The sequence below is a fragment of the Rhinopithecus roxellana genome, chromosome 18, assembly GCF_007565055.1.
Source record: "Rhinopithecus roxellana isolate Shanxi Qingling chromosome 18, ASM756505v1, whole genome shotgun sequence".
Classification (NCBI taxonomy): domain Eukaryota; kingdom Metazoa; phylum Chordata; class Mammalia; order Primates; family Cercopithecidae; genus Rhinopithecus; species Rhinopithecus roxellana.
The window spans coordinates 11,422,907-11,437,893 of NC_044566.1; the positions used below are offsets into that span (position 1 = coordinate 11,422,907).

General features: G+C 37.0%; 1 protein-coding gene across 2 annotated transcripts in view; it reads right to left on the reverse strand.

Annotated features, from left to right (window-relative positions):
• Positions 1 to 14,987, reverse strand: part of ITGBL1 (integrin subunit beta like 1) — a 257,157-nt gene that overhangs the window by 115,683 nt on the left and 126,487 nt on the right. For both annotated transcript variants that reach the window (XM_010354451.2, XM_010354450.2), the window contains exon 6: positions 12,853 to 12,993. In XM_010354451.2, the coding sequence (XP_010352753.1) occupies positions 12,853 to 12,993 (141 nt within the window). The remainder of the gene's footprint in view (positions 1 to 12,852; positions 12,994 to 14,987) is intronic.

Sequence of the window (14,987 nt, forward strand, 5' to 3'; positions counted from 1 at the left end):
AGGTCATATATCATTGTGGTTTTGATTTGCATTTCCCTGATTAGTGATGTTAAGCACTTTTTCATATACCCATTGGCCATTTGCATATCTTCTTTGGAAAAATGTCTATTCCGGTCATTTGCCCATTTTAAAAAATCTGGTTGTTTGATGTTTTTGCTATTGAGTTGTATGAGTTAGATACAGTTTCAACGTTTGTCCTCTCCAAATCTCACGTGGAAATGTATTCCCCAATACTGGAGATGGGGCCTTGTGGGAGGTGTTTGGACTATGGGGGCAGATCCCTCATGAATGGCTTAATGCTGTCCTTTTGGTGATGGGAGTTCTTGCTCTGGTAGTTCACATGAGATCTGGTTGTTTAAAAGAGCTTCACACCTCCTCTCAACCTATTTTGTTCCTTCTGTCTTCCCCTCTCTCGCCATGTGATGCACTAGCTCTGCCTCCACTTTTAGCCATGATCACAAGCTTCCTGAGACCTCACCAGGAACAAAAGCTGGTGCCATGCTTCTTGTACAGGCTGCAGAAACGTGAGCCAAAATAGACCTGTTTTCGGTTTTTGGTTTTGGTTATTTATGTATTTATTTATTTTTTGAGACAGAGTCTCACTCTATTGCCCAGGCTGGAGTGCAGTGGCATGATCTTGGCTCACTGCAACCTCCATCTCCCAGGTTCAAGCGATTCTCATGTCTCACCCTCCCCAGTGGCTGGGACTACAGGTGTGGCTAGTTTTTGTACTTTTAGTAGAGACGGGGTTTTACCATGTTGGCCAAACTTGTCTACAACTCCTTTCCTCAACTGATTTGCCCACCTTGGCCTCGCAAAGTGCTGGGATTACATGCATGAGCCACCATGTGCCTGGCCCAAAATAAATTTACTTTCTTTATAAATTACCAGCCTCAGGTATTTCTTTGTAGCAATGCAAAAATGGACTAGAACTCATATATTTTGAATATTAACCCCTTATTGGATATATGGTTTGCAAATATTTTCTTTCATTCCAGAAGCTGCCTTTTCATTTTTGTTGTTTCCTTTGCTGCTGCAGAAATCTTCTAGTTCAATGCAGTCCCACTCACTTATTTTTGCTTTCGTCGTCTGTATTCTGGTGTTACATCCAAAAAAATCACTGCCAAGACCAGCAGCATGGAGCTTTTCTCCTACGTTTCTTCGAGTAGTTTTAAAATTTCAGGTTTTACATATAAGTCTTTAATCCATTTTGAGTTGATTTTTATACAGTATAAGACTAATTTCTTTCTTCCGCATGTGGACATCCAGTTGTCCCAACACCATTTATCAAATAAACTGTCTTTTTCCTATTGTGTGTTTTTGTCATCTTTGTCTACAGTCAATTGGCTATAAATGTATGGGTTTATTTCTGTCTATTCTGTTCCATTGGTCTATGTGTCTGTTTTTATGTTAGCACCATACTGTTTTAATTACTATAGTTTTGTAATATAATTTGAAATCAAGAGCTATGGTGCCTTCAGCTTTGTTCTTGCTGAAGATTGCTTTAGTCATTTGGGGTACATTGTGGTTCCATGTGAATTTTAAGACTTTTTTGTTATTACTATGAAAAATGCCATGAGAGTTTAAAAATTATTATATGTACATATTTATGGGGTAGAATTACATGTTTTGATACATATATAGGTTGTATTATGATCAAATTAGGGTATTTCACATGACCATCACCTTATGCATTTATCATTTGTGGTAAGGGCATTCAAAAGCTTCCCTAATTATTTTCTAATTATAATATGCCATGTCTTACTGTTAACTGTCCTTACCCTACTGTGTAATAGAAGTTGAACTTATTCCCGCTATCTGATTGTAACGTGGACCACAGACCAACCTTTCCCCATCCTCCCATCCTCCTCCTCCTGTCTCTGGTAACCACATTTTAAACTCTCTGCTTCTATGGTCCCAATTTTATTTTTAGATTCCAATTTTTTAGTTTTTGAAATAAGGTCTTTCTGTGCCTTATTTCACCTAACATGACGACCTCCAGTTGCATTCATGTTGTTGCAAATGACAGGACTTCTTTTTTTTTTTTTTAATGGCAGAATTATCCATTGTGTATATATACCACACTTTTTAATCTATTCATCTGTTAATGGCCACTTGTGATTCCATATCTTGACTACTGTAAATAGCGCTGCAATAAATAAAGGAGTACAGATATATCTCTGACATATTGATTTCGCTTCTTTTGGATATATATTTAGTAGTGAAATTACAGAACCACATGCATATTATAGTTCTATTTTTAATTTTTTGAGGAACCTCCATACAGTTTTCTATAGTGACTGTACTAATTTGCATTTTCACCAACAGTGTGTCAGTGTTCTCTTCTCGGCCTCCTTGCCAACATTTGTTTTGTCTTTTTTTATTATAATTCTATAATAAAACCGATTCTAACTGGAGTGAAGAGTATCTCACTGTGTTGCTGATTTGCATTTCCCTGGCAATTAGTGATCTTGGTCATATCTTCATATACCTGTTGGACATCTGCATGTCTTCTTTTGAGAAATATTTATTCATGTATTTTGCCTATTTTTACTTAGGATGCTTTCTTGCTATTAAGTTCCCGATGTATTCTTGATAAGAATCCTTTGTCAGATACATAGTTTGCAACTATTTTCTCCCATTATGTAGGTCTATTTGTCATTCTTTTTATTGTTTCCTTTTTTGATCAAAAGCTTGTCAGTTTGATGTCATTCCATTTATCTATTTTTGTTTTTGTTGCTTATGCTTTTGAGGGCTTATTTTAAAAATTCTTGCCCACAGTAAAGTACTATCCTATGTTTTCTTCTAGTAATTTTGTAGCTTTGGGTTTTACATTTAAGACTTTAATGCATTTTCAGTTGATTTTTGCATATCATGAGAAGTATTAGTTTAGTCTCATTCTTCTGCATATGGATATCCAATTTCCCCAGCACTATTTACTGAAAATATTTTCTTTTCTCCAATGTGTATTCTTAGCACTTTTGTTGAAAATCAGTTGGGTGTCAGTCATGGGACTTTTCACAGAAATTGTAATGAATCTGTAGATCACCTTAGGTAGTGCGAACATTTTGACAATATTTATTTTTCTGATCCATGAACATGAGATATCTTTCCATTTATTTGTGTCTTCAATTTCTCTCATCAATGTTTCATATTTTTTGGTGCAATAATCTTTCACATTCTTGGTTAATTTTATTCCTAAATATATTATTTTTGACACAACTGCAGATGAGATTGTTTTCTTAATTTCTATGTTGGTTACTTCACTGAAGCAAAATGTTATCTTATGGAGTCTCCACACTTTATTTTCATGCACTTTTAAGCATATACTACATGTTTAGCCTAGAGACCCTTAGAGTAAAACCGGTAACCTACATGGAGTTTACAATCCTTGAAGATTAGCCTAGTGTATACAAAAGAGGTCAGAAAAGATATTAAATTTTTTGACACATGAATATACAGTTTGCAAAGAATTGTGAGAAACAGTGGTATGCTTTAGCAAAAATCGACCTACATTATCAATAAAATAATGGGTTCAAATCCTGGTTCTGCTTCCTATAAAGTGGGGCTGGTCAAATGACCACCTCTGAGTTTCAGTTTCTTCATTTTAAAAAGGAAGAAAATATATTATCAATCCACATTTACTGGGAAGTATATTAAATAGTTTAAATGCTACATAAAAGGGAGCTACTATTATTTGTATTCACCAGATCCCACATTATAAGCAGGTAGAGGAAAGCACAGTTTCAATGAGCTTTCCATAATTCCTAACAAACATGAAGCTACTCATCGCTGCAGATGCAGAACAAAGTAGATTTCTATAATTGCTGCAAAAATGCATGAAGAATTTTAAAAAGTGGAATTACACTCTTTAAAAGCACATATAAATGTTAATGGATGAAAATGCAGACTGTCTTTAGCATCTGATATTAATGTATATCATCCAATATGAAAATTGGCCTCCAGTGAAGACTAGACCCTTTTACTAATACTCCTTGAGGTTTGTGGTTCCATCTTCTGAATTTGAAGAAACTGGACAATACACATACGTAGAAGCTTTTCACCATTTATTTAACTAATTTTTATTTTAAAAAAATCACAAAATCATAAATCAAAGTGGAATGAGACATTAGGGATCACTGAATTTAAATCTCTTATTTAACCTCAAATTCAGTTCAATTCAGAGGCTCATTTGTTGATCATCTGCTATGTAACAGAGTCTATTTGACAAATTGTTGCCATAATTATCTACTCTAGACTTCAGTTGAAAGGAAAAGAAAATTGTTATTAATAAACATACACGACATACGAATATGATTATTTAGACCTTATATTGTGGGAATTTTTTTAACAGTTTATGCTTATTAACAATGATATTTCATATGTTGTTGGATTCTATGGCTTTTGCCATTCATTCACCTCAGTTTAAGAAGTTCCCATTGGGCGTGATGACGCCCATAATCCCAGCACTTTGGAAGGCCGAGGTGGGTGGATAACCTGAGGTCAGGAGCTCAATATCAGCCTGGCCAACATGGTAAAACCCCATCTCTACTAAAAATACAAAAATTAGCTGGTCATGGTGTCACATGCCTGTAGTTCCAGCTACTTAGGAGGCTAGGCAGGAGAATCGCTTGAACCCAGGAGGCGGAGGCTGTAGTGAGCTGAAACTGCCACAGCACTCCAGCCTGTGTGACACAGGGAAACTCCATCTCAAAACAAAAACAAACAAACCAAAAAAACCCAAAGAAGTTCCTATCTTTCTTTATTTTCAGCCCTTAGGTAAGGTTAAGGACAAACACTGCAAACAGATCTGCATTGGAAACGCATATTTAAATAATGATTTTAACACATATATCTTTAACATTTAAAGTGCAGTCAATTCTGTTGTTTCATAGGCGCCAATGGCTTTGAAATTCTTGGAGACAAGTGGTTTTATTTCAGAGATAGTTAGATCTGTTGTGAGGAAACTAGGCAAAGTACAGAACATGCTGACATTTGTGAGAGACTTGTTGATACTGGAACAACAACATTGCTTGTTGACACTTTAACAATAACATTGAAAACCAGATAGAAGAGGGAGAAAAAGTTTCTCTACTCTTGAAAGTTTAATGGCTGTGAAGTTTAGAACAATACATCTAGCAGATGCAGACCCCGGGAAATCCCTAACTACCCAACAGAATGTCCCTGCCACTGCAGCCCACCTGAATTCACAGGCAGTGATTCCCCCACAGGAGGATTCCCTCCGTGGAGAGGGAGAATAAAGTAGAAACCTTGGGGGCAAAGGCAGGTACAGAGGGAGACCCATGACTGAAGGGAGAATGTTCTTAAGTTGCATAGTTGGAATCCATGTTCAAAAGCAACTATTATTCTCTATCTGAAGTCCATTCACATGTTGACATCAATAAAAAAATGAGGGCAGAATAAAACAAATCCTAAAGACAGAAGTTATTCAAAACAGATTTTTAAAGTTAGAATCCTATCCAATAAGTAACAAAAGTCAGATTAGTTGTGGAAGCCTTAATGCCATTTTTTAAGTTCAGATGCTCTAGACCTGCAGGAAGAAATCATTGTCAGTCTTTTACCTTTATTCTCTCATATGCACGATCTGTTTTCTTATCATTTTATTTTTCTCGGTCAGTTTTTAATTCTCTAAATCTTTTTCTCCTTACGTAATTCTATATTGCAGTCTTATTTTTATATCCCATTGCTATTTCTGACGCTCTTCTACAAATATGAGGGGGAAAATAGAGCCTATAAGCTCTCACACCTCTTTTCCTGTGTACTTAATGCAGCATCATGAACATTCTCCAGGATCATGCTTCTAACTACATGCTTCACCTCCAGGCACTGCCAACTATAGCAAAGCTTGGAAGAATATATATGTGTCCTTACTTTGACATGCATGTGATGACTCCTTAATAGCCTTCGCAATAACACACCTGCAGCCAATTGTCTGCACATTGGGATGAATTTAAGAGATCGTGTCATTGCTGTGATTAGCTGAAGGATAAAAGACCTTAGCCCTAAACAGGAAAGTATCAAAGTGGGAGAATATTGTTTAGTTCAAGATGGCCAATATTCCTCCTCAAATCATCCACTGATACGTCTTCTATGCTTTACCACCAGGATTTGATATCAATTGAACAAGTTCAAGCTGAGGAAAGAAGAGGCATTTAAATATGAGTGACATACGTAAGCCATCCATAAAGAATGAAGCTCCTGAAAGTCAGTGAATGTATGGTAACCAGTTTAAGTGACAAAATAGTGGCACAGAAAGTGTTTGATGGTTTTATTGTTTGGGGAGAGTACACCTGGTTTTATTGTTTGGGGAAAGTAGAATTTTCTAAATAAGATATCTCACTGTATATCATAGAAGAAGCAAGCCTAAAAGTGCATGGATAAAAGTTTCTATAATTCTAGCCTACTATAATAAAAAATAGTATTGACAAGAGTATTGCCTAATTTAAATGTTTATTACAGATTAATTGACAGAAGTTAAAACATAAACATAACTTTTGCCTTTTCAGTAATAAAAATTATATCCTACATATTTCAAGAAGTTAGTCATGTGCTTTCAAAACATTTTTTAGAATATTAGAGCTATCACTTTAAGTGAAACTGTATCTGTCCTACAACATCCTTCATGATATTTCATTGGTAGAGTTTAAAAATCACTTAGAAATGTCAGGTGTTGGTACCAGATTCTCAGGCAGGTATTGGGCTTTTCAGATAAGACAGAAAATTATAAAACAAAATTGCAACTTTTCTTGTGAAGTTACCAGTTTCTCAATTCCAATTTTAAGTTATGCCAAAGAAAGAATCATTTGGTAAAGTCAAGACGAAAATGTTGGGTTTTGCTATACAGAAGAGTTTAAAGATAATGATATCTATTTAGCATAAAAACCCTTTAGACTGCCAGAACATTATATCAGGGTTTTTTTTTTTTTTTTTTTTTTTTTTTAAATAGACAAATAGTGAAAAGGTCATAAAAGAAGAAATCAGGAGACTTGTGTCCTTCATCTAGATGTGCCACTATCTTTTCTGGGCCTTATCTCAAATTGCTTTATTTTTCAAATGAAAGAACTAAAAGAAGATAAATTTGCCGCACGGGTCTGAAATGCGATGCTTCCATGCTAGTTTGTCAAATTTATGTGTATGTTAAGCCTGCAGGTTTTAGTTTCATTACTTCTAACCAGTATTCCTTTAAACTGTGTAGGCAGAAGATCACAAAATAGAGATGAAAGATTCAGAATGGTGCTGTTTGTCCCTGATATCGAACATCAGAAGAATTCAAATAAGAGAAATGCTATCTAAAGACCTCTCTGTATGCATGTACACATGCGCGCGCACACACACACACACACACACACACACACCCCAATGGAAGAACAATACAGTGCTTGGTGTTGGTATAATCTACCTACCATAAAAATGACTGCAACCCAAAATACCCATATGAAAAGGAAGATTTGCAGCAAAAGCAGCCACCAAGTGGCCCGAAGACCATGCTGGGAAGGCAGGAGTTATTAAGGCTCTCAGGCTATTATAGGAAAAGGTGTTAACCAAACCTTTCCTTGTTTATTTGTAACTATTGTGTTCTTTGGAGTTATGCTATCCAAACTTCAGAAACAGGTGCAGGTGTTTCAGGACAAGTGCAGTTGCATCTATTCCAGACAAACACTTCTCTGTTTTAGAGGACATTTCTTTCTTTTTAAAGGATCAAAAAATGCCCGTGAATTTGAATCTGATGTTAGTTAATAAGTCTGTTAACATGCTTCCAAAGTAACATGAAGACCATCAACAGGGAAAAGCCTTGGGGAATAACTTAGTGCTTGCTATTTTTTAAAATTCAATATATTAATTTTTCATTTCCAGAAAATGCAGTCTGAATATACTTAATCATTTCCTTTAGTTTCTTTTCTGAATGCTTTGGCAATCCACAGGGACAAATTTCACCACATAATACGGTTCTATCAAAAGATTCCATTTTCCAAACTAATAGAACCCTAAGCCAAAACTTGCCTTCTATTTTCATAATTTTCTTAGGCAGGGGAAGCTGAATGATAAAGTTTAAGGTCACATTGCAGCGTATTTTTCCAGTTATGGGATTTGGGGAAATAGAGCTGAGTGGTAAGCAGCCATTAGGAATAAAGCAGTTATATTAGAATCAGAAAGTAAATTGGGTGTAACAAAGAGGACAGTCGGGACACATCAGGATGCCCGTTCATGCCCTGATCATTTCAGTCACACTCAAATTGGGTCAACAGTATTATCTTTGAGGGGTGCGTGTATGTGTGTAGTAAAACAGTCATGTTGGTGTATGGGTGAATGAACATACAAAAACACAGGTATTTTGTGGATGATGAACAACAGATCAGATTAAAAGAAGTAAATAAAATTTATTTATTTGGTGGGTGCAGGGACCATGTTTCAACATATTTGTGTCCCCGATATTCATGATGTGTTAGGCATAAAATATTTACATTTAAATGCATTACTGAATAGAGAAATGGAAAGAATGGGAATGAATGAATAAAATGAGAATGTCAATTAAAAGAGCTAACTTAAACTAATCCTTCCAGAGATTTCCTTGGACTTAACTAAAACCAATACTCTCAGGATGGCAAGAATAGGAGCTAAAAATAAAACTTCATTTCATCTGAGCCTTATTATATTCTAGTATTGCATAAATGACTAGAGAATATTGATGTCATTGGGTTACTTTTGTCTCATAACACAAAGGTATTAACATACTCAATCATCAACTATATGGCACTCTTCTTACACTGCAACTTAGACTGATAATTAGGAAAAATTTAAAGACTAATAATTCTCTAAGTGTAATACCATACAGCATACAGAATTCTACAGATTCTGTAAGAATGATAAAATACTCCAGAGATTGATGTCTGCTACAGATCATAGTGATGTTCAGAGAAGCTTAGTTTCATTTTTTTTTTTTTTAAATCTGAGTACCCAGAGGACAATTCTTCCTCAGAAAAATAAAGTAAAATTGGAGAATTGTATTTGCATCACCTGGAGATTAAGTTACATGAGTAGTCAGGCTATATGTGTTTAGAGATGACACTTTAATGGCAGTATGAACTTTATCAGGTGACTTAATTTCTCTGAATGTATTTTCTCTTCCGCTAAACTATAGACAGTAATGTCTCCCTGTCTGAGTTAGTGTGTAAATAAAATGGAATGAGGTGTATAAAAGAACTCAGTAACGGCCCAATAGAGTAGGGTATCTGTAAATATGAGTTTTTTCTTCTTTCCTCAATTCCTCATTCTCAGTGTGGGAGCCAAGCTGTGAAAAGCTGGCCACGTTCAATTCACTTGAACCAGTGGATCATAAAATCACAATAATAGATTGATGTCTTATTGTCCAAACTACAGTCAATTGTGCCATCACCTCTGTCTACCCCTACCTGTCCATACTCACCGGGTGGAGTCTCATAGGGTATGGAAGAAAGGAAAATGTGAGAAAAAAGAAAACAGGGAAGAGGGATCGGAGGGAATAGGGTGAGGTGGAATAACAGGGAAGAGGGATCGGGGGGGAATAGGGTGAGGTGGAATAACAGGGAAGAGGGATCGGAGGGGATAGGGTGAGGTGGAATAACAGGGAAGAGGGATCGGAGGGGATAGGGTGAGGTGGAATAACAGGGAAGAGGGATCGGAGGGGATAGGGTGAGGTGGAATAACAGGGAAGAGGGATCGGAGGGGATAGGGTGAGGTGGAATAACAGGGAAGAGGGATCGGAGGGGATAGGGTGAGGTGGAATAACAGGGAAGAGGGATCGGAGGGGATAGGGTGAGGTGGAATAACAGGGAAGAGGGATCGGAGGGGATAGGGTGAGGTGGAATAACAGGGAAGAGGGATCGGGGGGGAATAGGGTGAGGTGGAATAACAGGGAAGAGGGATCGGAGGGAATAGGGTGAGGTGGAATAACAGGGAAGAGGGATCGGAGGGGAATAGGGTGAGGTGGAATAACAGGGAAGAGGGATCGGAGGGGAATAGGGTGAGGTGGAATATTAGATTCCAGGGCAGCCTCCTTAATGACACTTCACCTGCTCAGCCTAGAGTAAGCCCTCCAAGACTAAATGACTCACTGTAGGAATTGCACACAAGCTCACACAAGGACTGAAGTGTCAGTTCAGAAGTCATCACCCATCTTCACGCCATGACCCCACTCCCTCACAGTGAGATGCACTGGCTCACAGGGCCCGGAATTATCACTGCAATGCAGTTAGTTTGAATTTTTCAACTCAGTCCAAAATCAGGATCAACATCAGAATTACGGATTTCACAAGAAAGTGAATACTCACGGGAAAAAAGGGTCCAAATCAGCAAGTCCCACACTTAGAATTTTCACATATAGCCTTTTATATGCCTCCCTTATTTTCTTATTTTAAAATTGTGTCAATTCACATTTATCTCAAAAGCAATCTCAAAGTGACATTGTGGCCGGGCGCAGTGGCTCACGCCTGTAATCCCAGCACTTGGAGAGGCTGAGGCGGGCGGATCACAAGGTCAGGAGATCGAGACCATCCTGGCTAACATGGTGAAACCCCGTCTCTACTAAAAGTACAAAAAAATAGCTGGGCGAGGTGGCAGCGCCTGTAGTCCCAGCTACTTGGGAGGCTGAGGCAGGAGAATGGCGTGAACCCGGGAGGTGAAGCTTGCAGTGAGCTGAGATAGCGTCACTGCACTCCAGCCTGGGCGACAGAGCGAGACTCCGTCAAAAAAAAAAAAAAAAAAAAAAATTACTTTGTCAAATGGCATTTCCTGAATGCCAGCATAGTTTTAACTACCAACTCTATGCTTACAACAAGAAATTCTCTTGGTTTAGCCCTGACCCTGACTCACATATTCAACAGGCTTGGAAAAAAAATGTAAACTTTGGCTTACCCTTTGTCCTCTATGCTGGAGATGTCTAGAAACAAACTTGACAACTTCCTTCCATATTCCCCATTTCAGTAAATGGCACCAACATTTTCCTAGACACTCAGACTAGAAATCTGGTAACGACAGCACTCTACTGCCTAAAACCATCATTAGCTCTTTGTTGCCTTTAAAATAAAACCTGGGTCTGCAGGAAGGTAAAAAACCCCCCAGTTCTTGTTTCTTAACCAACTTTACCTTTTACCACATGCTTCCTTACTTGGCATTCTGGTAATTTCAAACTGAGTCTGGCCCCATGCACAGATTCTATCCCTCTGTTCCTTCTGCTTGGAATGCCCCTTTCATCTTTCTTTACCTGCAAACCTATATATATATATATTTTGGATGAAATCCACATGCATTACAATCCAATAACCTCCTGCAATGCATGAGCCCTACATCGCCACCACTGTGAAGAGCCACATCACCCTAATTAAAATGTCCAAAGGCCTCTTCCCCACGATTCTCATCATCTCTTTGGAACATAGGCGCCACTCACTAGTCATGAGCTCTTTTATTACCACTGTGTTGACAGCAAGTGATAATGGAGAACATGACCATGTATAATGAATAATAGAAAAAATGCCCTCAAGAGAGTAGTGTTCACAAAATGTTTAGGAAATCCTCTGGAGCACAAGACATTATCAGAAGAGGGAAACCCTTCTGCAAAGGGAAGATTTAGCAGCAGGTTTTCCCCAGTCATTCTGGAGAAGGCTTTGAAGTTGTACACTCATAATTAAATGGGGCAGGTCTTTTATCTCCCTTTGCTGGCAAACTTTCAGGAGACCAGACGAGTTTCTATCCATCTGCATGCACCAATCAGGCAGTCAAGCTTAACAAGATGTATATGTGTATGTCTCTACCTTATGGATTATCAAATAGAACTGGACTGAAAATCCATAACTCCATTTTTGCTAAATGATACCTTTTTAGATAGATTTCTGACTGCTTTCTGTTTCTTTGTACTTTTAGACATCCTGGCCTTACGTGTTTTATTTCTTTGCATTTAGATTGCAAACTCCATGAAGTCAAAGATCATGGCTGTCTCCTGTCTGCTACTGGCTTCTACCACACCAGTAGCCCAGATGTCACTCAGTCCCTAACAGACAGTATCTGCCCCCTAGTATTTACAGTCAAAGATTTTTGAAACTACTAATGGATATTTAATTATAGACTACATTGCAGAATAACTTTAGTTTAAAGCCTGTCAAAGAGTTAATGCACAAAATAACCCTGGGCGTTGTATTATCCTGTTTTGTAATACATTAATACAGCTGTCCTGATGGCAACTATCCTGTTCATTGTCGACAGCTCTGCGAGTTTTGCAGTCTCAGAGTTGAACTGAGTAGCTATCTAGAGCTAATGGTTTTCCTGGGTGAGGAATTAGACTAACTTGAAAAGAGTGGGTGCCCTCTCATCTCTAGTCTTTGCCAACTTTGGGGATTCTCTGGAGGTTTTCCAAGTCACTAGTAGGAGCACTGCAAATATAAAATGCTTTGGAATGCACATTCAGTTTCTTTTAAAGGGTCTGTGAGAATCAGAAATCTTGAAAACAGGAAAATACGTATTTTTTTATTTTTATTCATTACGTTTTACATTTTTTGTGGGTACATAGTAGATGCATGTGTTTACGGGGTACGTGGGGTGTTTTGATACAGACAAGCAATGTAAAGTAAGCACATCATGGAGAATGGGGTATCCATCCCCTCGAGCATTTATCCTTTGTGTTACAAACAATCTAATTATACTCTTTACATTATTTTAAAATGGACAATTAAGTTATTGACTATAGTCACCCTATTGTGCTATCAAACAGTAGGTCTTCTTTATTCTTTCTAATTTTTTTTTGTGCCCATTAACCATCCCCACCTCCCCCTCCAGAAAAATAGGAATTGAAAGAGCCCTTACCTGAACAGAAGTCATCAGAATATCGGTCATAGACAGCTCTACAGTCCCTTTCATCGCACTCACAGGTGTCCCCATGAATATCTCCCCAGTCCCCAGTTGGATCAACATCGTGACAGGTACATTCACCACATACACAAGTCCCTAGGTGGGAAGAAGAATTTTATAAGAGTCCAGTCAAGAAAAACCATGAAAGAAAGCATTTCACATATTGCTTATTATTTTCTGCTGCTTACTTTGTATTTGAAAAAAAAAAACACATATATTAGATAAAAATATTCTAAAAAGGAAAAGCACTGTCTAATATTGGTAATAGAGATTCCTTAACAAACAAAAATTATATATTCTATAATTATGTGAGTTGGTGGAATGTGTCATTAGTATTGTATTAGTTTCCTTCAAAGATAACACTAAAACAATTTATATAAGATATAATCCTTTCCCTCAAGAAGCTTGCAATCTATTTGGCGAAAAGAAAGCTAATTAGAAAGAAAAATTAGCAAACGCTAAAAACAATGTGTGACTATTTTGTAAACTAAGACATGAATGCTCTAAGAATTTGGAGAAAGAGAATCAATGAGGGTTGGAGTAATTAGCAGTGGATGGATTGGATATATAGGGATTAGAGGAAATGTTCTAGGAGACATTGGAGGTAGAACTAAGAGAAAGTCAAGAAGAAAAGACTAAGCAATGAAGGGTAGGGATGGGCATAGGGACCCTGAGGTGCATGTTAAAAAAAGACTAAGAAGTAAGGTTTGCTAGATCAGATGAGTCCAGATTATAAAGAATGTTGGAGATCAGATTGAGAGATATAAACTTGGTCATTTGCAGATTTGCAGAGGGAAATACCCCTCTGTAAAACATATTTACTCTGTGTGGATTACCAGTAATTATCTTTAGGGCAACCAGCTAATCATTTGATAGAGACATAAAGTTAAATCTTTTTCTTACCTCTAACAACAAAATAAGTACCAGTTGGATTAAAGATTTAAATGTACAAAATAAAACAGTAGAATATGAACTAAAGTCTTTTTATTCAAGACCCTCAAAGCACAATTACTAAAAAAGGAAATTGAAAATTTCCAAAAAAATTGAAAATTTTGGTTGGAAACAAAACACTGTAAAAAAAAAAAAAAGACTGATAAAGCTGAAACAAGTGGTTAATACGTCTGTAAAAGACAAAGAACATTTACAAAAACATATAAACAAATCATAGGATTGAATATAGAAAGGATTAATATGCCCAAAGTGAAACAGACAAAACCAAAGAATAGGAAGTTTCATACAGAAATAATGATAGATAAAGATGAAAAATGTTTATCACTTAATTGACCACTACTAAGTGGGTAGCAGTGGGAGAGCTTCAAAATAATCATGATTGGCAATTATTTTAGATGTCAGATTGTCAGAGGTGGAAAATATTGCTTGCATCCACACTTGGTAAAGGTGTGGGACAACGGGTACTTTCTGGCCCTGAACAGAATGTACAAAACGGTACAACTTTCTGGGTAGCGATTTTACAATATGTACTTTTTATACCTGTGTTATTATTTAGACATATAGCTCGCTTTAATTAATGTACTTTATTTCTGTTAAGTAACAGAAATAAAAAGTACACACAAGTATATGTTCAGAAATATAAAATATAGCTGTATTTATATTTTTGAAAAACTACTAGCGACTGAAATATTGATCAATGGGGAATTAGCGAAGTAATGGTGCACACATACGGACTAGCTGGCAATCACTGAGTAATAATTAGGTTTTTGCTCCATAAATATGGAAAGATAAATAACATATATCATGAAATAAATAAAAGTGTAAAATTACAAATCAGCATGTACAGTACGATTCGATTTTTTTCTTTAATAAGAAGGAAATACAGGAATAGGGCGGCCACACAAGTGAATTTTAATAAATAAATACGGACTGAAAGTTCATGTACCAATATGTAAAAGGAGGTTACACCTGGATGTCATGCTTGTGGGTCATTTTCTTATTTTTCTGTGTACTCTACTTTATTATCTAGATTTTAAAAAATGAAGATGCATGCTTTCATAAGAGGATAAATGAGTTTGGTCAGGAGGAACGGGGACTAGGAGCTATGCAGATGTGACAAAGCAGTAGCTTCTCAGCCA